This window comes from Marmota marmota, unplaced genomic scaffold (genome assembly GCF_001458135.2).
Source record: "Marmota marmota marmota unplaced genomic scaffold, marMar, whole genome shotgun sequence".
Taxonomy (NCBI): domain Eukaryota; kingdom Metazoa; phylum Chordata; class Mammalia; order Rodentia; family Sciuridae; genus Marmota; species Marmota marmota.
The window spans coordinates 1836292-1858285 of record NW_026000078.1 but is presented as its reverse complement, the minus strand read 5'-3'; the positions used below and the strand labels follow the sequence as shown (position 1 = coordinate 1858285).

The window sequence follows — 21994 nt, the reverse complement described above, 5'->3', positions numbered from 1 at the left end:
GAAATGAACATTTCTTTTTTTTTTTTTTTGAGAGAGAGAGAATTTTAATATTTATTTTTTAGTTTTTTTTTGGAGGACACAACCTCTTTGTTTGTATGTGGTGCTGAGGATCGAACCCAGGCTGCATGCATGCCACATGAGTGCGCTCCCGCTTGAGCCACATCCCCAGCCCTGAACATTACTTCTGTATGTATTCTCTCTGAATATACTGAGCTGGAAGACATCTCTATTACAGATAATCCCACACACCCCTCACTCTTTCATAACACACAATTTGTTTGTTTCTTTTTTGTTGTTGTTGGTGGTGGTACTTTATTTTATATTTCCACAATTTTTAAAAATTTTATTTTTTCTTTTTAGATAAACATGGCAGTAGAGTATATTTTGATACATTTATACAAACATGGAGTATATCTCATTCTAATTATAACAATTTGTTTCTTTCAATTCACTTATAATTCTGAATGCTTAATATCCTTCAATAGTGAAAATGACATTTAAGACAAAGAAGCTTAATCTAAGTAGAGTAAAATCCATCTCTTATTCTTACTGAACTATGATAATATTTCTATGGTGTCTCTAAGCCTTAGAATGTGTTCATACACACACACATTATTAGCTATTTATGACATATATTTTACATATATATATATATATATATATATATATATATATATATCATCATACATCATTTATTCATTTCCTCCATAGATGACAAGGTTTTAGACAATTGAATAACTGAATTTATTAAAATTTTTATTATTTTATTTTACAATGCTGCAGATTAAACCCAGGGCCTACAATGATGATTTTAACTTTAAATTCTAGCAGTCAATATAATAATGCAAATATCAAGCAATAATAAAATCAGTATTCAACTTTCTCATTTAATGAGATGATTGCTGTTTGAGTTATAGATACCCTATAAGATATTGAAAATAGAGTAGTTTCTCAGCACCTGTAGGGAATTAGTTCCAGGATCCTCACATACCCAAATCTGCAGATGCTCGAGTTCCTTATATAAAAGAGCATTGTATTTGCATGTAACCTATGCCCATCATCCCATATACTTTAAATCATCTCTAGACTACTTATAAAAACTAACAGAATGTTACTACTATGCAAACAGCTGTTATACTGAAGTTTAGGGAATAATGACAAAAAAATAACTCTGTTCATTTTCAGTGTAGATGGAGTTTTTTTTTTTTTCCAAGTACTTCTGATTTAAAGTTTGTTGAATATAAGGATGCAGAACCTGTAGATACAAAGGCCTGACTGTATTTCTTACATTTCTTGAAATCCTCTTGATTATCCATAGCCCAGCTACCTACTTACTTAACAGAGACACCCATACCACAGACAGAAAACCTAACTCTTTTATGCTTTTTGTCTGAAGAACTGGGTAGTTTTGTCCACCCTTCCATATTGTACCAAATAATCATTTATTGAACATCTCTGAGCAGAGAGGATCCTATCAGTTAATTACAGTGAAGAAAACATTTCCAGAGTTATAGAGTCCCATAAAAATGAATAAATTCATATTTCCCATTAAAAGAGAAGTTAAAAGAGGGTATCTAACTTCAGTTAAAAGAGGGTATCTCAAGATATATATATATATGCCTCTCAACACACACAGCCAATTAGCAGAGGGTAGAAATGTATTTTGAGAGAGAGAATAAAATTGCAACATTGAAGTATGCATATATATATGATATATATATGTATATACATACACATATATATGAGAAAGATACATATGTGTGTATATATATATATATACATAAATAATTTTTACTGTGGCATTAGATTATAATTTGATTAAAACTCGACCTAATCTTTACATTTCCTGGCAATTGATAATAGGTTGGATCCATTCATCTGTAAGAATCCTTTAAACTCCATGTCCATTATTTTATAAATGTCCAAATATCAAAAAAGGACTTGAGAGAGAGAACAAATTCTAACTAACATCAGGACCATTAACAGAAAGTATAGGAAAAAGTTTTGTTTTTGTTTTTTTTTTAAAGATATCAAGGGTTCTAAAAGGATTAAAGTACAGTTGCTATGCAGCTGAGATCTAGAGTGAGACTTTGGATAATTATAGTATCAGCAATGTAGTAACAAGAGCAAGAAGGCTCATTCATCAATGGCATCTTCACTCTTCACAGAAGCCTCTCAACCCACACAGACAATTAGCAGAGTGTAGAAATGTATTGAGAGAGAGAATAAAATTGCAACATTGATGCATGCATTTCCCCTCACTTTTTCAGTAGATTTTCTTTCAAGTAAAATATCATAGGGTCCATCACATGAATTTTAAGAGGCTAAAAAAACCACACTAGCTTCCTTGCCTTCAAGGCACTGTGGGAATCACAAGTCATTGAGACCACCAGGGCACCATTTAGTTTATTTCTAACAGAGAATTAAAGGTTGGGAGAAAATAGAAATGAAAAAAAAAAAAAAAAAGCTTCAACAGCAATGAACCCTTGTGGCCTGAGTGAGGTGCAGAAATGTTCTTTCCTAAGTGTTTAATTTCCTCCTATGAGAGACTGAATAGAACAAAGTCCCCTGTGCTTAATTAAATCATATCACATTCCTAGACATGAGGAATATAATTACATGCATGTGAGAATTTGACTGAAAAAGCATGGTTAAAGCTCTTACACACCCCCTGAGATCACCAATAGATATTTAATGTAGTTTATAATCAGACTTTTCAGCTTGCCAGTCCTCTGCCCCCCATTCCCTCGTGTTAGTTCTATTTTAGGGCAATGATTTGGTGCCATCTAGTGAAGCACTGATTGTATCTTTCTATTTAAACAACAGTTTGAGACCTCACATTTAACAGACATACCAGTAACATTAGAAACAAGGTCACAGTGAAAAACTTGGGTTACTGTGTTTGCTACACTGATGCCCAAATAGTTTTTAAAATAGGAAAACAAATTTTCTGTGTGCCAATGATCTTCTATGAACATCCAACAAATACTTTTGGACTTTGCTAGGTGTTTGCAGATCCAAAGATGAACAGAAGACCATCTCCATCTAGTGGGGACGAGAACCTAAATAAACAGCTAGGGCAACACCAGGGGGCTGCTGCTTGACACTGTGCCAGCTGTTTTGCATGTGCTTGTTCTAACCTCAGAAAGAACTCTGGTTTAGGCACTAGCATTGACAATTAAGGAAAACGCATGCTCAGAAAATTTATGTTAGAAATTAGAATTTATAACTTCCAAAGACACACAGACAAATTCCTTTCCCATCAATGATGTCTTTTATGGGAAATTCTGTAGATAACCTTAATAAGTTCAGTTTAATGATGGAGTCACCATCCACCCAATTGTGGCAAAGAAAAAAAAATGCCAAAAGTCATTCTTGATTCTCCCGGGTTCTCTTTCCCCTCTGCAGTCACAACCTCGTTTACGCCCTTCTCACCTGTCTCTGAAAACCATCTTATGTCTGTTTTTACACTTTCACTGCCCTGATGCAAAGCATCACTCCTCTTTTTTTTCAATTGGATCACTGCAATGGCCTCCCACTAGGTTTAGCTGAAGGGAATCCCTCTTCACCACACTGAATATTTAGTGTAATCTTTCTCAAATACAAATCTAGTCAAATTACACCTGTATTTAAAGGATTTGCTTTTAAAATTGAATCCAGATTCCTTTGCATGGTTTGTCTTGATGAAATGTGTCTGCCTGTGTCTCCGGCCCTCTCCAACTTCTCACCAGCCATTCAGCGTGGCTTCAGCCATTCCCATGTGTCAGTTCTTCAATCGTACATATTTTCATTCTCCTGAACATTGGACTTTCTCTCCATTTTCATGGAACATTTTCCCTCCTCCCTTTACCTATCTAAATTCTAATCATTTTTCCTCTTACACACACACACACACACACACACACACGACACCAATTCTTCTGAGGAGCTTTCACTGATTGCTCTCTAAGGTTGGTCTTCCCTGGAATGGTCTCCCAGAGACTTGTACCCCACTCTGACAAGGCACTTACCTTCTACAAGAAAAATTTTGCAAAAAAATACTTTTTTTTTTTTTTTTTTTTAAGTTTTACACCCTTGTAAGCACATTGGGTACTGAGCGGTCAGGGTCTATCCTTGCTGAATCCTTGGGGACTCTAACAATCCACCTGAAACACAGTAGGCAGAAATTAATGTCTGCAAAGTGTTTAAGAGCAAATTTAATTTTTAAAATATACAGTTTGAAGTTGCTTTCAAAAAATCAGCACATGTCAACTATAAAACATCATAATACCTTTTACAAAACCAAAAAGCTTTTGGGAAAGATGATAACAAAAGCACAGCATTTTTTCACCTTTGTGTTTGCTGTCCTCTGCTCCATCCCTTATGGCAATGAGGAATTGCTTTCCAAAACTCCAGGTATTTTGCTCTATCTAGCACTTAAAGTAAGGCACACTGAAAGTCTCACTGAAAGCAGGAATAAAAGCAAAGTCAAACTATTGTGCTTGTGTTGGAGAGGAGTGAGATTTAATTCACATGCAATAGGGGTACTTGATAAGAATATTTCTTCAAGTAAATTGAGGAGGACTTCAAACAAGTCATGTACCAAAGACAGTCCTACTAGGTTCTACTCAACCCCAAATTCTAAACTGTAGCATAGAATAGGACTTTGTCTTGTGTCCATGCACTTGATAATTTTTTTTTTCTTTTAAAAATGAAACCCTAGTTATTTTAACCACACTTTGAGTAATTTGTAAATTTCACCGTAAACTGATTAATCTTCCTTTTTAAATTCCTAAATATTTGTAGATTACAAATAAGTTTTAAATGCTTTAAGGATATAATTTTGTATTTCCAGATGCAAACATGAATTTCCAAATTATTTGGGATTTCATAACACAATTGTCCATTATGTTTTGATATTTAGTAAGCTTTTCCTTAAAGATATACTCATAAGTTTTATCCCAGAAAAGATAAAAGGAAGAGGTGAGGTTGAGGCAATATTGTGAGAAATAAAGCTTGATTTTAATTTATGATTTTCTTATCCTCAGTTCCTAAAATGGAGAATCACAGATTAAATACTGTGAATGTTTTATTTTATTTTTGAGGCAATATTTTAAATAAGCAAAAGGATAAAATTGTGTTAATTTTGGAAAAAGTGAGTTAGACATATTCATATTATTCTTGATCTCATTTACCAAAAACCCACTGGAAAATCATTCTAATGCTCTGTTTATTCTTATCCTCATGTTTTTCTCAACAGTGTAGCTGGTAAGTCTAGACATACAAATAAAAATATAAATGATATAAATGGATTTTATAGTATACCAAGATATATGGTGGAGACAAACTTATTTTAAATAGCTTTAATGGACTTTAAAAATCAAATAATACCCTTTCTTGCTGCATGAGTTCTCCAATGGTCATAAGTAGAAATACAGAAACCATTCTGTCCATAAAACATATTTATTACTCTCCTAAATTACTTATATGGGCACAGCCTTAGGATTCAAATCTTGCAGTTGTTAATCTAGGATATTTTATTTACATATTAAAGAAAAAAACAAAGGAGAGGACAGATGGTTTTTATGCTTCATTGGTCTAAACAACTGATCTTCCAGATGAATCCCAAATGATATCTTTTCCTCAGCTGCTGATTGATAAATATGGATTATAACATCATAAAAAAATGTAATGTATAAATGTCATCAGAGAAATAAAATGGTCACTTTCCTCAGTAACCTATTCAGTACATTTTCTGAATATACAAAATGTACACATGCATGTATTATGAAAGCTAATATTTTCATAACATCTCACTGCAGACAGAAAAGCACAGCAAGAGAAAACCAATAAAGCAAGACTCCTAATTTCGTTCTTCACCGTCTACCTTTGCAGAAACCTTTGTCTTCCAGGCTTTTGGGGAAATTATCCTTTTTTGTCCGAGTTCCCTTGTCCACAAGAAAGTGAGAATAAAATGAGAAAAGATAATGATTTATTTGAACAAAAGCTAGTTTGGGGGAGCTGAGAAATAAAAATGACGGTTATTGCTTATTTTATTTTTACGATTTCAATGGATAGAGTTGAGGCTATATTTTGAGAAATAAAGTTTGATTTTCATTTCTGATTTTCTTATCCTCATTTCCCAAAATGGAGAATCACAGATTAAATATTATGAACATTTTATATCTGTGTTCTTGACACTACGGTCCACAAAATTATAATTGGAAAAGCAGCCAGTTTTATAAATTCCTAAAACTTGAATTTTACAAATTTCATTTGATAAGATGAATTCTGGCTTAATAAATTGATAACCTGTTGTAAAGGGAGCTTCTCCTGGGAAGAAATCAACAATGAGAGCGCTTTCTGTGATTTTGCTTCCTGGGGATAAAGACTTATGGTGACGGTGGTCTCCCTCATGCTGATGATGATTCTTTTGTTTGTCTGATCACAATCACAAATGTAGTACTTTCTCCTCACCAGCATATAAAACTTTATTGATCCACTATCGACTCATTGTTCCTTTAGTTAAAATGACAAAATGTCAGGCTTCCGAAGTTCCATTTTGTAGACAAGGAAACTCCACTCCAGAAAAAAAGCACATTGTCAACATTACATAATGATTGGATGGCGTGGCCTAGATTAGAAATCCAATTTCCCACTTCTTGCCTCAGAGTTATATCGTGGATGAAGTGTACTTCACAAAGAACATTCTTGGAAAATTAATGGAAATAAGTCAGACAGGCAGGCAGACACACACACACACACACACACACACACACACACACACTAAAGAAGACACAGGCATGATTACACATGGTTACTACCATGAGCTACCACCTGCTCATGGCCTTCGTTTATTGAATTATGTTCTTTTGCATCATTTGCTGCTCCCCGTCTATTAGATTTTTAGAGACAAAAAAAAAAAAAACCTTTTAGAAACAGCAATGACATCAGTACAGCACTAAAAATTTCCCATGACCTTATGTTCCCCCACCCCTGTTTCCTACTTTTACCTTGAAAAAAAAATTACTAAAGCTGCTTCTTTAGTTATAATCTTTTCAGTGATGTTCACCACAGGTCAATACTGCACCCTTCTTAAAAACACATTCTTCTTTCTGTGTTTTTTGATCATAGAATTTCTTCTATTTTACCTGTAGCTGCTTCTTGGGCTCCTTTGCTGGGGCCTGTAAATACTGTGACTTGCAAAGCTCTGTTCTACATCTCTGAGGCAACAAACCGTCCTGGCTTTCACTGTCACCATCATGCTGCAGACTGTTAATACTGTGTCTCAAAAGATGGCTACTCCCTAGATTTGTACACAATCCCCACTGGCATGTGAAATAGTCATGAACAATGTAAAATAATCTGCATTGGACTCTTGATCTTACCTTTCCACATTCATTTCTCTCATCTGAGTAAATGGTACTATAATCTGCCCAATGGAACAAGTCAAAACTCTAAATGTTAGCCTAGATTATTTTAAGAGATTTTATGTTCCCCCCTTTGGCCTCCATCCTTGCATCTAATAAAAAATAACTAATCTTATCAACTATGTCTTTAAAAACAAACCCCAAATTCACACACTTTTCTGTATGTCCATCACTGCTTCTATATCTCTCACCTAAACCAATATGCTACCCTCTTCTTGGAGCTTTCTCCCATACTCTTTTCCCTCTACAGTTAATTTTCCACACAGCAAATAGAGGGATCTACTTAATGCATCTCACATTCTGTCATTTTCTCTCCCTCCTTTTGTAAAGTCTTTATCATTTTTAATCATACCTGAAATAACACCATATATTCACTCTAATTCTACAAGCCTCATGATGTGGACTATTCATGTCTCCAGTCTTCATCAATTTAGGGCTTTTCCAAGAGCACTGATAATAGCCAATATTTTTTTCCATACTTGACTATGTACCAAACACTCAGCATTTCTTAATCTTCTCAATAACATTTTGAGATTTATTTTATTACTGTTGTTACACATGAAGCATTGAGAAGTTAAGCAGTTGTTCAAGTTCCTTAGAGTGTTGGAGATAGAATCAGGATCCAAATCCACGCTTTTGGACTCCTTAACTCGTATTTCCCACCATTTTCAGATTCTTCCTTCCTCTAGGTGATCTATTAAATCTACTAAGTGACTTACTAGTTAAATAAACTAAATTCCTAAAGAGTATTCCATTCAATTGGTGAGTCTGTGGCTGACACCTTCTCAATTAGACCTCAGATTAAGGTCTTCCCCCTGCCTTCTCCAATCACTTCATCCAATTGCTCTACTGAAATATCTGCTTTAAATATGTTCCTACCTGATATGTTTAGTCTGTTTACTTATTTTCCCTCTCCTTCAAAATTCAAGCTTCCTCAGGATAGAGGTATCATGTTTTGCTTATCACTATAATGTTAGTGTCTAGAACAGCACTTCCTGTTCAGTAACTTAGCTGGATGAATGAATAAATGAGTGAATAAACACCCTTACTTGAAGGTCACATTCCAAAGTCCTTCTTTTAAGCACCTAAGGATTCACTTTGTAAAGTACAGTTGACTGGAACAAACATTGGTTTCTTTTACCAAACTAGGTACATAGAAAAGAGTCAATTAGCCAAAAGACCACACCTCCAAGGTCATCCAATGTGGAAGAATTATATGAAATGAACTTTGTTCACTATGTAGTGAAAAGCAAAGGACATTTGCACACATAGCTATTTGGGGTTTTAAGCAACTTTATTGCTGTGGAGTCCAAAATTTTTAATATACTATTTTAGATAAAGAAACTGAAGGACACTTTTAAAATACAGATATTATTTTTAAATTGTGAATATTCTGCATCATTAGCTCTTCACTTCAAGTGTGCTTCTTAGATTAATATTATTCAAAGGATATGATCCCAGGGTGAAAATTTGTGATGGACTGAGGTCAAATACAAGGTGATACTAGGAAGACAAATCATGGCATTGCGTTTTGTGAGCTGCTGGGAAGATGGGAGAGAGCTAATTGATCCCAGACATAGATGAAAACAATGGAGAGAGGATTAAACATAGAAGAATGGAAGAATGCAAAACATAAACTTCACAAATGTTCATAGAATCTTCTCTGGCCACAGACTAGGTATAAAATATCTGTATTTGGAGCCTTGAAAATTGATTTTTATCTAACTTATATGTCCACTCACTAAAAGCTCACAGAGTTAAAGTTTGCAATATTAGATTGATTTACTAGATTATAGGGATAAATTTCCTTTATACAGAAAAGATAACCACCAATAACTCACATGCAGGACCAAATCAATAAGACCTAATGAGAAATACAACTCAATTCAACTTGTCCTTTCTAAGACTTCACATGTATTTTTCACAGAAAGTTTAGCATCTACATGAAGTTAACTGATAATTGTCATAATTCATACGTTTTTTTTTAATTTAAGACTGAAAGATTTTAAAAAGAGATTTTCATGTCAATTTTAAAACAGAACTGGAAGTTTAAAAAACACAATTTCAGTCTAATCCTTATAGGATGGAAACCAAATTAAAACGAAGGCTATTTGTAGCTTCCATTTCTGCAGACTATTTACATCCCATTTCTACCTTCTTCCTATCCCTGTGAGGAAGCATGGCACATAAAAATGGAAAGTATTTTTCAACAGGCAATATGTCAATGTGATTATTTTACTTTTAAAATTTAAATAGCTTTATTTAACTATGAAATTTTGGTATTTATTTCAGCCTTTTAAATTATAATTTAAATATTGTACACACGGCTAGAAAATTGTATGCTTACAATAAAAAAGGCTTGGAATGAAAAGTAGTAGTCTCCTTCAGCTCTGCTCCCCAAAGGTAGTCACATTTAACAGGTTAATTTTAAGGGTCCAAGTTTTTAAATCTATATTTCTAATAATATGTTGATTTTTCTACTTTTTAAATCATTTTTAGACATTGTTACCAACTTTGTATTCTGCAAAATGAAGATTTTGATAACTTAGGCAATCCCACTTTCTTTCTTTCATGTCTTTTTAAAATATGTGTTATTAACTATTCATAGTCTGACCCATATCAGTTTTGTAATTTCAAGATTCATATTTATAACTTCATTATTTTCAGCAAATAAAAATAGGAAAAATGACTTAAAACCATGTGTTTTAAATATGAAGGCTCTTGCCTTCCCATCTCTTCTCACAATCTACAGTTTCCTAACAATATGAACTTAATCTTTTTTCTTTCATATTATTGAAAAATTGTCTTTTATATAATCACAGAGTGTGTGAACAGTCTCTCAGTTATTCTGCAGTGAGTTAATGGATCGACTCTATAAGTTGAACATGCGTGTTTACATTATGATGATGATGTTTATGCCTACGTCCAATAACATAATATCTGTGCCATTCAAAGTAACCAATACTAGAGTTAGGTTCAGATGACATCTTTTTATATGCATCAATTTTGTGTGTGTGTGTGTGCTGGGGATTAAACTCAGGGACACTCAACCACTGAGCCACATCCCCAGGCTTATATTGTATTTTATTTAAAGGCAGGGTCTCACTGAGTTGCTTAGCTCCTCACTGTTACTGGGGCTGGCTTTGAATTTTTGATCTTCCTGCCTCAGTCCCCCAAGCTGCTGGAATTATAGGCCTGTGCCACTGCACCTGGCATCAATTTGCTGGTATCATATCCAGTTTTTCCTACAGTCTATCTGTAGATGAATTCCATTTATATCACATTTATTTAAAGTTGATTTATTTCTCAACTGGTATATAAACCATAAAATATAAAAGTTATATATGTTATGGGAGTAACATGATGTTTTGACACATTTACATATTGCGTATGTTTAAATTAGGTTAAATATATCAAACTTCTCAAACACTTATCATTTCTTTATAGGGAAAGCTTTCAAAACCCTTCTATATTTTTGAAGTGCACAGTACATTACTGTTACCTATTGTCACCCTGCTGTGCAATAGTACACCAGAATTTCTTACTCTTATGTAACTATAACTTAGGAATTACCTATCAACTGCCAACCTCTGATAAACACCAATGCACTTTCAACTTCCATGCAGTTAGCTTTTTTGGATGCCACATGAGTGAAACAAGGCTTATTGTGCTTGGCTTAGTCACTTAAAGATCTACAGTCTAGCTGCAATGTGCAAATAATAGGATTTCATTCTTCTTATGGCTGATGGTATTTCATGGTATATCCATGCCTCGTTTTCTCTATCCATTCATCAGTTGATGGACATTAGGTTGTTTTCATCTCTTGGCTATTGTGAATAGTGGTGCAATGAACATGGGAGTACAAAGGTCTATTTGTCATACAGATTTCATTTCCTTTGGTTGGATAGCCATTAGTGGGACTATTGGATCATATGTTAGTTTTATTTTTAATTTTTTTAGTAGCATTCATACTGTTTTCCATAATGGTCATAGTGATTTATATCTCCATAACCATTGCTGAAACCTCCCCCTCAGATCTGATTCCATTCTGGATCAAATGTTCTCAAGGCCCACTACACAGCTGCCATTTTGGATAGGAAATCACTATTTCCCTGATCTTATCTTCCTCTGTTTTGGTTTATTCACTTGTTTTGCTGTGGTAGCTCCTAAAGTAACTTTGTGTTTTCCTCTTTTTTTGCCCCTCCCCCCTTTTTGTGGTGCTGAGGATTGAACCCAAGGCCTCAAGCATACTGAGACAAGGCCTTTACCACTGAGCTACACCTGCAACCCTTTCATTAAGTAGTGCCTAAAAAAAAAATGAGTGAAGTGTAGATGAACTTTTGGAAAGTTTGCATGACAGAAATGCCTGCCTATATTCTCAGCAATTGAAAACACTGATGCAGGAGGATCTCAAGTTTGAGGTCAGACAAGGTAAAAAGGATTGGGGAAGTAATTCAGTGATTAAATGCCCCTAGGTTCAATACCCAGTTCCAAAATAAATAAATAAATAAATAAATAAATAGATGAATAACCCTTATTTTATCTTTATCTGTTTTTTCTTCCTAAATATAAGGGCTCTGATCCGTATCTCTTGGCATTCAATATGGGTGATAAGAAACAATTTCAGTCTAATTCTTGTTGGCTTAGAATTTATTCTGAATCCTCTATCATTTCACAGAAATTCTGTTAAGAATAGATCTTTTAAAATTTATATGATATGCCCTTTTAACTTGAATATCTAGATTTCATAACTAAATAAATTCCCTGTAGAATTTCTTTAACAATTTTTTGTTTTCCTCTCCCTTTTTATTCTTTAATACTTATTCTTCAGATGTTGGAGCTTATAAATTCCACCTATATGCCTCCAAGTTTTTTTTTCTTATTTTCATTATTTTCTCTTTAATTTTAATGATTTTGGATACCTCATTTTATCTTCTACAAACCAATTTTTTTTTAATTTAGCTATATTTTTAGTTTGCAATACCTGTTTTGTGCTTTTTTATCCCAGTCCACAGTACACAAGGTACAGATGTCTCTGAAGATACCAGGGTCTCTTCTGCTCTGTTAGGCTCTTTCATTGGGACCCTGTTTTTGTGTTTTTTTGTTTTGTTTTGTTTTTTTTTTGCACATTTATCTTGATCAGTCTCATTTTAACTTTTTGAAGCTACCTAGGCACCTATGTTAACCATTACATTTTTAAAATCTGAATGATAATCTCCATGGAAATTCCATGTATTTAGGTAGGGTTGACATTTCTCCCCATAGTTGCTAGGTAGGAAGATTACCATTGTCATGACACAGGAGCCTGTGTTCTGGACCTGTCATACTTATTTAGTTACTCAAAGTCTTCCCAAGTAATTGACACAATTTTCTAGTTTCTTTTTTAACCTGCCTTCTGCAATTTGGTATGTAGGGATGAAGATGGAATCAGTAGATCTTTTTATTTATTCATTCATTTATTTTTGGTACCAAGAAATGAACCAAGAAGGGGGCTTAACCATTGAGCCACAGACCTAGCCCATTTTATATTTTTTTCTAAGACAGGGACTTGCTGAATTGCTGAGGCTGGCCTTGAACTTACCCTCCTCCTATCTCAGCTTCCTGAGTGGCTGAAATTGCAGGTGTAGGTCACCACACCCAGTAAAATCAATAGATTTTAAGAGCAGCTTTCAGTGCTGTCCTTGTTTCTAGGGCTCTACCTCACTCCCAGCACTTTTTACCTATTTTTTGAGTCTCTTAGTGTAACCTGTCTTCAAGGCAGGGCCTCTCCCTCCTCAGCTGTCCTCTCCTTTGCATAGACACTGATGCTTGTTATTACATCTTACACTCTAATGACCCCTCCATCACCTCTACCTTCTAGAAATTTGGTAAAACTTTTTCTCCACTTATGGCTCTCATACTATTTTCTTAGTTTTTTTTTTCATGTTTTCTTATTATTTTAATGATCACAAAAGATAAAGGAGATAAAGGCACATCTTAGTCCATCATTTTAAGTCAGAATTACTTTCTCATGTGTAAGAAAAAAATTAAGTTGTGTGGTATTTGGAGGAAAGGAGGCGTATGCCTTTCAATTTATCTCAATCTACTTACACTTGAAATTTTCATGCTCTAATCATGTTTACTTAGAAATATTTAGGTAGGACCACATTAATTATCATATTACTTTCACTTCTTATATATTATGATCATATGCTCAACTAGTTCCATTAACTTTTTTCTAGTTCAAATTGATGGTGATTTACTTATATATTTTTAATGTGTTTATAGCAAATTGAACTGATATATTCCAAATAGGTTTAACCCTGGAGGGCCTTAATACTTAATATAGATAATGTCACAAATTCTGAATAATTAGCCTGGTTTATCAGGTCTGAGGAAATTATAAAGCCATTCACTATATAACAATGCCATCACATTTAATTTTCTTTTCACAAAGGGGGAAAATACTTTCCATTCAGATTTCTTGAAATGCTAGAAATGACTAAATTTGTAGTATTACTAAAGTAATGGTGCAAAATATGTTATCATGCATCATCTTCTTAACTGCACAGCTCTGTATCCTGCCAGTTACAAATCATTCTTAGGAGGAAAATATATAGAAAAATGGGCCAAAATAAGTTTTAGCTAGAATTACTTTTGTCCTTGATTTGGCTTAGAATATTTGTTCTTCCCTAATCAGGACAGGAGGAGCCAACAGAAACTAGAAATTTATCAATTCTATTAATTGACAAAGGAGGATAGAAGAAACAGAACAAACAACCCCAAAACAGTGAAAAAAGAATGAAAGGGGGAAAAAAAAAGAAACATGGGATAAACTGGAAAGACTATTCCTTGATTGAGACCAATCGTCAACATTTATCGGCAGTAAGATTTCCTTTCAAAATGTGCACTTTAAAACTTTGCTGTTTAACAGAGCCACGTTGGCTGGGTCTGAGATCTCTCTCTGCCTAAGTCAAAGCTGATTTGAATCACACAACTATGGCTACACACTCCATGGAAACCAAGTGTGTGTTACCATACTCCCAGAAATGGTACCAGCAACCCCAGGAGCCCTTGTTGATTCAATATGAATCATATCCTCCATTCAAATAAAGTGTTAAAGCTAATCTTACTGGAGTTTTCTTTGTTCAGATGATAGCTCTGGCTAGCATTTACTGGAAGTCTCAGTATCTGTGTTTTTAAAAATGGTGGTTTTATGATGGACTAGGAATAGAACATATTTCTGCACAGGGTACTGGGTTTCAAGTTTTGTTATTTTGGTATAAATGGGTATTAGAACCTGTTTCTGAATGTTAACTATTTAGTTTATCATTTCTATAAACCCTGGCTTTCTGGATACTATAAAGCTATTGAATATGGAAATCATTGTATACATTTCAGAATGCTTTATTTTGAGGTGAGAGTCTTGTTACGGTTTATAAGAGACATTTTCCTATTTAGATCTCAGGGATATATTGGTACCTACAGATAAATGTGACCTTAATTCCAGGAGTTTCAATTCTTAATATTCAAAACATTCATAATTTTTACGTTAAATGTGATATTATTCAGCAGAAAGAATGTTTTTTCCCTTTTAACTTAAGACAAATTCTATTCAATGTCTTAAAAGTCTAGAAAACAGATATGGTAATGTAAAAACATGAGGAAATTATGATGAAAGAATTAAAAAACACTTGCAAAATAAACAAAGTCTCATGGTAAAAAATTAAAAATCTCACAAAAATTTCTGGGTTTCTGTTTGGTGGGGTTTTGATATTTTGGAAGTTATCATTGCTAAGATGTTAAAAATATTATAATTTTTTTCAATGAAATAATATTTTTCATTATTTATTTCATTTCTACATCTTTTATTATATGTGACTTTGGGGTTTAGGGCTTGAGATTTTGAAGTTTCATTCTTTGGATGTTTATCAGGTCCTGTAACCAATACATTTGTTCTTCAAAACTCTACTTCTTTCTGGAAGACTGGTGGAATTTTTTTATTGTTATACTGCATTAGAATTTCTTCATGGGATCTGCATGAACACAAATTAAAAATCAGCTTATAAAGTTTGTTCTGGCTTCTATAAGTTATCAGCGGTCACAAGGTGTTGGAAGGAGAGACTGGGGATATTGGTGATCAGGTGCACAGTTCCGAGGGCAATTCATTTGATTTTTCTGACTTCTTAAAAGAAACAGCTTTCATACTGATAAAATGATAATGGTTTCCCAAATTATTCAAATCTTTGCCCACTTAAAATTCCGTACTTTGATTTAGAGCATTGAAAAAGCAACCACTCATGGTTCAACTTATTGTTGTATTCATACCCAACCAATACCAATGATCATTGATTTGGGAAATGGGATATTAATCCCACGAATTTGTCTTGTTTTATGATCACTTCCTTTGCTTTTGGTAAGAGTGTGTGTGTGTTGGAATCATTTACTGGGTTTTCCCAACATATTTATGTTTTTCTAATTTCAGCATGTGGCAAGTTGATGAAAATCACAGGCCCTGTGACAGTCAAGACATCTGGAACTCGATTTGGCGCTTGGATGACAGATCCTTTAGCATCTGAAAAAAATAATAGAGTATGTTGCCTCCACAAGTTTCTTTGCTTAGAGTTATATTTTATTTATACTGTTCTCTTCTGGGTTATTTGTTTTCTTCAGGGATATTAATTTCAACTTGAAAAGTGTTAACATCACTTGCAAATATTTTCCATTTGTTACTACTATCTAAAAATACATACCAAGTTTATTTTAGTAAAATGTTCTATCTCTTAATCCACCAGTACAAAAAGTCCAATTTTTATTGATTTTAGTCTTGTTTTATGGCTGAAATGTGCTGATTGCTAGTGTACAATGTTTTCTGTGTATTGTTTATAAAACATGCTCTTTAGTTTGAAAACAACATTACTAAGTAAAAAAGACTCAAGAGCTGACCATTTTCTAAATAAACTAATATGCCCCTGGAATCTAGAGATAATTTTAAAAGAAATAACACTGAAACTTTTGGGGGGAATTTCATAAGTTGGCAAAGTCTGCACTATGTATATGTACATTAATAGGTTTGTCAAAAGGTAGTTGTAACTTTAAGCTGATCCAGTGAACAAAAGTTACCAGAAATTTCTGTGGTACTCATGAAGTAGAAATGAGTAGAAATTAGAAATATGAAATTATACCATTTTTTTCAAAGCAAGGGATGGAATAAAAATAATTTGCTGAAGATTGTATTTTGGTCAGTTATCAATGATCACATTGATCCACCAGGTGATTTGATTTACATTAGCCTATGCTTTGGTCCACTGAGTGATATGGTTTAAATAGCCAAAAAATAAAGCAAAGAAGACCCCCCCCCCAAAAAAAAAAGCAGATCAACTCCAAGACAGTAAACTCAGTTGCTTCTTTTCCACATAGAGAAATTCAATATTTTTACAAAACCTTGTAATACTATCACATTGCTGCAGGTCATTCGTAAACGATTTACTTCCAATTCTAAGAATCATGATATTAATATGTGCTGACTGTCTTTATTTTGGAATTATCTTAAAAGTAGAAAATTGAGTCACTCCTTTTGTTTTTTTCCTTCTTCTCAGGTCTGGTATATGGACAGTTATACTAACAATAAAATTGTCCGTGAGTACAAGTCAATTGCAGACTTTGTCAGTGGGGCTGAATCAAGGACATACAACCTCCCTTTCAAGTGGGCAGGAACTAACCATGTTGTCTACAATGGCTCACTCTATTTTAACAAATACCAGAGTAATATTATCATCAAGTATAGCTTCGATTTGGGGAGAGTGCTTGCTCAACGAAGCCTGGAATATGCTGGTTTTCACAACGTTTACCCCTACACCTGGGGTGGATTCTCTGACATCGACCTAATGGCTGATGAAATTGGGCTGTGGGCTGTATATGCAACTAACCAGAATGCAGGCAATATTGTCATCAGCCAACTTAACCAAGATACCTTGGAAGTGATGAAGAGCTGGAGCACTGGCTACCCCAAGAGAAGTGCAGGGGAATCTTTCATGATCTGTGGGACACTGTATGTCACCAACTCCCACTTAACTGGAGCTAAGGTGTATTATTCATATTCCACCAAAACCTCCACATATGAATACACAGACATTCCCTTTCATAACCAATACTTTCACATATCCATGCTTGACTACAATGCAAGAGATAGAGCTCTTTATGCCTGGAACAATGGCCACCAGGTCTTGTTCAATGTCACCCTTTTCCACATCATTAAGACTGAGGATGACACATAGGCACATGTGATTTATTTTCATTGATCTAAACACTGTCATTTGTGATAAACTCAATAGGAGCCCTTCTGTTTTTTTTATTATAATTTTCCATCATTTCTCCAAAACGGAACATTTTTTATTATAAATTTGGTGTTTCAAAAGTCTGCTGAGTCTGTCTAAATTAATGTGTTCAAAACACATCTTAACCCCTGAATTTACAAGGCCTATCATGTCATTGTCATCAAAAGCACTAAAAAGAGCTTAAGTGGCTAAAGTCATAGTTTTGCAAAAGATTAATGATCTGCCTTATATTAGAGTCAGAGACTAATGTTGGCTTACATGCATGAATGTCATTTTCTTTTTATTAAAACTGTCATTTTTTTTACTGTCTGTTGCTCCACATCAGGAAATATTTTTGGTAGGAATTAGGGTTAAGGAAAAAAAAAAAGCTTTTTCCCCATTTATTACTAAAAACGATTTTGTTTGTATAGAAAAATAGTATTAATAATTTTTCTGTTAACAGAATTCTCTGATGCGGTGCTGTACAGTCATTTTTAAATCTCTTGCTAACATTTTATTGGCAATATGTATTTCTATCATTGTAACCACCATTGTGCAATTGTATTTCTTCACTTCTGTGAAAGTACATAATATTTTTTATAAAATAGATTGAAATTTAATCTCAGTAATTATTTGAGTCAATTTTCAAGCATAGTCAAGAAGAGTCTTCTTGACTTACGCCCTTACACAATCATTATGAACTAAAAAGAAAATCAAAGCAGCTATCTTACATAAGAGCTTTTATTTTACCCCAAGTTCAATGGACCACTGATGTTGAAGGCGAAAACTGATTCAATGCAGCCAAGTTACTTTGTTCACAGGAAGCAGCCCATATGGTTGCTTGCAAAAGATGCAGATGAGTCACAAATTTTGAATATGGGTTGAATTACTTATATATTATACACCAAACACATTTTTTGTTCTTTATTAATGAAATATATTATTTATTAAATATATTTTATTTTACTCATAACTTGCAATAATGTAATTCCTTGTATCTAAAAGTACATGAAGCACATAAATACTCTTAAAAAAAGAAAATTTCTACAATGTCCTGTAGATTTAGATTTTGAGTTCTGAAGAGTTATTGTCAGGGCTTATGCAAAAGAAAATGATGAAGAGACTTGGGATTTGTCTGTTTGGTTTCAAATGTATAAATAACCAACTCAGAAAGTGAGTGAGAAGGTAACCCCTTGTTATCTGATTCATTGTACATGCAGAAATAATGTATCCAAAAAAAGGAAAACTTTAGTGATATTTTGTTCATTATTCTACAAAACATATATCTATATAGCAAACATGTCATTGAGTTTAGATTAACTTTCCATACATTATATTAAAAAGATTTCCTTAAGGCAGCTTTATAGAAATTAACATGGATTGATTTTGCAATTTTAAAAATATATTCTATATTAAATATTATATATCTTAAATAGTCATAAATATTTAGTTTAACACATATGTCATTCCACATTATCTTTAAAAATAGGACATAATACTGCAAATAAAGCACTGTATAAAGAAATGATAATATTTAAATGTTATTTATTTTAAATGTCACAAGTAAAACACCTTCTCAAATATCTCCCTTTCAAAATTGTAGGATTTAAAAATCCAATCTTGAAACTGATAAGGTTTAATAAGAATTTCTTTTTGTTTTCTTTTTGCCTACAATAACGTTAGCATGATTTAATGACCACTTTGGGTCCTTTGCAGTGTTGTCTTCTCTTTTAAAAAGAGTGTTGGAAAATTTAGGAGTTTCACTTGTCATAGTACACATACCACAAAAATACTAACTCAATACTTTGTATATCGGGTTTGTATAAGGAAAGAACATCACATCGATTTCAGAAATGAATTAATTTTTAAGTAGATGGCCGCTAATAGAATATCTTCATTATTTGTTTTTAAAATAATTATATGGTATCGTGTACATGCAAAATATGGATAATCACAGCTTATTTGTGCCATGTGAAGCTTGTAAAGCAACTTATTGTTTCCTATGTAAGATTTTATCACTCCATAGATAATTTATAGTGTATGTGCTGCTGGAGCAAGCACAAATGTTATTGTCACTAGAAGCGGGTAACAAGTTTAAAAATGGGACTTGCATCAAACATTTATAGTTTAAAAACATTTTTCTTAAAGTATCATCCGTTTTGTGCCTGAAATAGATAAGAACTTAATCTAGATACTGTTTTTTCTTAATCTCCAACATATAAAATAAATTTTATGAGGGAAATAATAAGTATTTTTAAATCATCCATATTATCCAAGATGTAAAGAAATCCAAACTCAGAAACTCTTAACCGTAAGTGAACTGTGTAACTGGTATTTTTCTGAATTAACCAAATCATTGACAAACTTCCATGTCATTCAAATAATAATATGTTCATGGTTTGATTGTGTTTGTGTGTTATTTGTATTTGTGGCACTTGAATCACAATGCTTATTACTTGTACCTAAACTTATATCTACAAGTTCAGAAAATGATAGTATTTCAGTGCATCACTAAATATGTAGAAATAAAAGAGAAAATAACAGCAGATGCATTATACACGTAGAATAATGAGTGATTAGTTATGATTCATCACAAATTCAAAAGTTCTGATTCCTATCTCTATACTCAGAGTTATCTTGCCTTTATAATTAACAGTGTTATCTCTGACGAAATCTTTTCTTCACAAATTATGTTAACTTCATTTTTATTCTTACTCCTAAGAAGAAACAGGTATTATTTGAGAATTATTAACAAGGTCAGAACTACAAATTTTCAACCACAAGAATCATTTTTTAAAATGTAACTACATAAAATTATGCAATGTTCATTTCCTAATAAAACTAGCTATTCCCCTATTAAGGTAAGTTTTACATATAATAATTCTTGAGCATTATTTTCCTTAAAGAATAGATTTAAAAAAAAAAAACTTATCGGCTCTTCTTAGCACTTAGGTTTACCAAATTTTCTGTAAAATGTTAAATTGAATGAAACTGACAGCAAATGTAACGCATTCATTCAAGTAAAAGCAATTCTGAAAAATAAAGCCATTTTAGAGTTTCTAAAAGCCAAGCCTTTTAGAAATAGAATATATTTGAAAACAGAATCAAGACTGGCATGTTGCTGACTTGATAAGGTAAGTATTACTATTATATCTTTTGCCACATACACAATTTAAATTCCTGTGATACTATCAAACATTTTGAGATAAAGTCTACTTCACCTTTTCCATCATCACAAGTGAACCACAAGAACAACTGCTATAAACTGGCCAACCCAGTAATAGAGTCACAGAGCATGGATTCAAATTTGAGTGCCACAGGATGATATAAAGTCTAAATCACTGACTGCTTATAGCTTAGAAAGAAAGAGTTATCCCTAAAAAGATCCAGGGTCAGTCACTAAATAGCCTTCAGTCTCAGTTAACACTGAACTCAAGCTTATGGAATGGTTTGGGTTTCTAAAATTTAACTTATTCAGCATAAAACTATTAACTAATAATTTGTCATGATCAATGGCTTCAGAGAAGGCTCAGGGCTTAATAAAGTTTCTTTGTTGAAAAATTGTACTAGAAAATACACAATGAAAAATTGTAGTATATGGAAGAAAAAAAACAATGTCACTAAACCATTTTTATTATTTTTCTAAGAAATAATGAATTTGGTTAATGAAAATCTCTTAAGTAAATAATAGAAAACTATTCACTCTACTATTTAGTTGAATAGAAAGAAAATCCTCCCTTGAACTGGATTGACCAAATTGATTTATGTGATTCACATCTTGAAATTATGCTATGCAGTTTATACCTTTTAGTTGATCTGCTTCATCAGGCTTAGAATTTTAATCTTGTTTAGGGTCTATCTTTTCTCCAAAATGTCAAACTAGTTGTCATAAAGTGTATCCCCTTGGAAGCCCAGTTTTTAAGTGCCAAATGAGTTTCATGAATATTAATTACGGTTAAACATGACTTGAAATGATATAAAAGAAGACAAAGAATTGTACCTTGTCAAGAGTACACACTGTCATGACTATGACAAACTTGAAACATTATTCCTGGAGATCTGAAGCAACAGAATGAATGAGGAAGAGTTCTTAGGAATATCTCAGAGCTGCAAGAAGTTTGCTGATAAAATCAGACATACACATGCAGTTCAAAACCAAGTTGCATTCCCACCCAAGTCACACTATACCCAAAAGAGCTTGCATCAATTTTTGTGACTAAAATATTGCTACAATATGCCATTTCCTACGACAATTCAGACTTGGAAATATTGCATATCAGCAGACATTTC

General features: G+C 33.2%; 1 protein-coding gene across 2 annotated transcripts in view; it reads left to right on the top strand.

The window, feature by feature from the left end:
- Olfm3 (olfactomedin 3) overlaps window positions 1-20112 on the top strand; it is a 212839-nt gene extending 192727 nt beyond the window's left edge. For both annotated transcript variants that reach the window (XM_015502601.2, XM_048814621.1), the window contains exons 5-6: window positions 15874-15980; window positions 16988-20112. In XM_015502601.2, the coding sequence (XP_015358087.1) occupies window positions 15874-15980; window positions 16988-17665 (785 nt within the window). In that variant the 3' untranslated portion in view covers window positions 17666-20112. The remainder of the gene's footprint in view (window positions 1-15873; window positions 15981-16987) is intronic.
- The last annotated feature ends 1882 nt before the right edge of the window (window positions 20113-21994 follow it).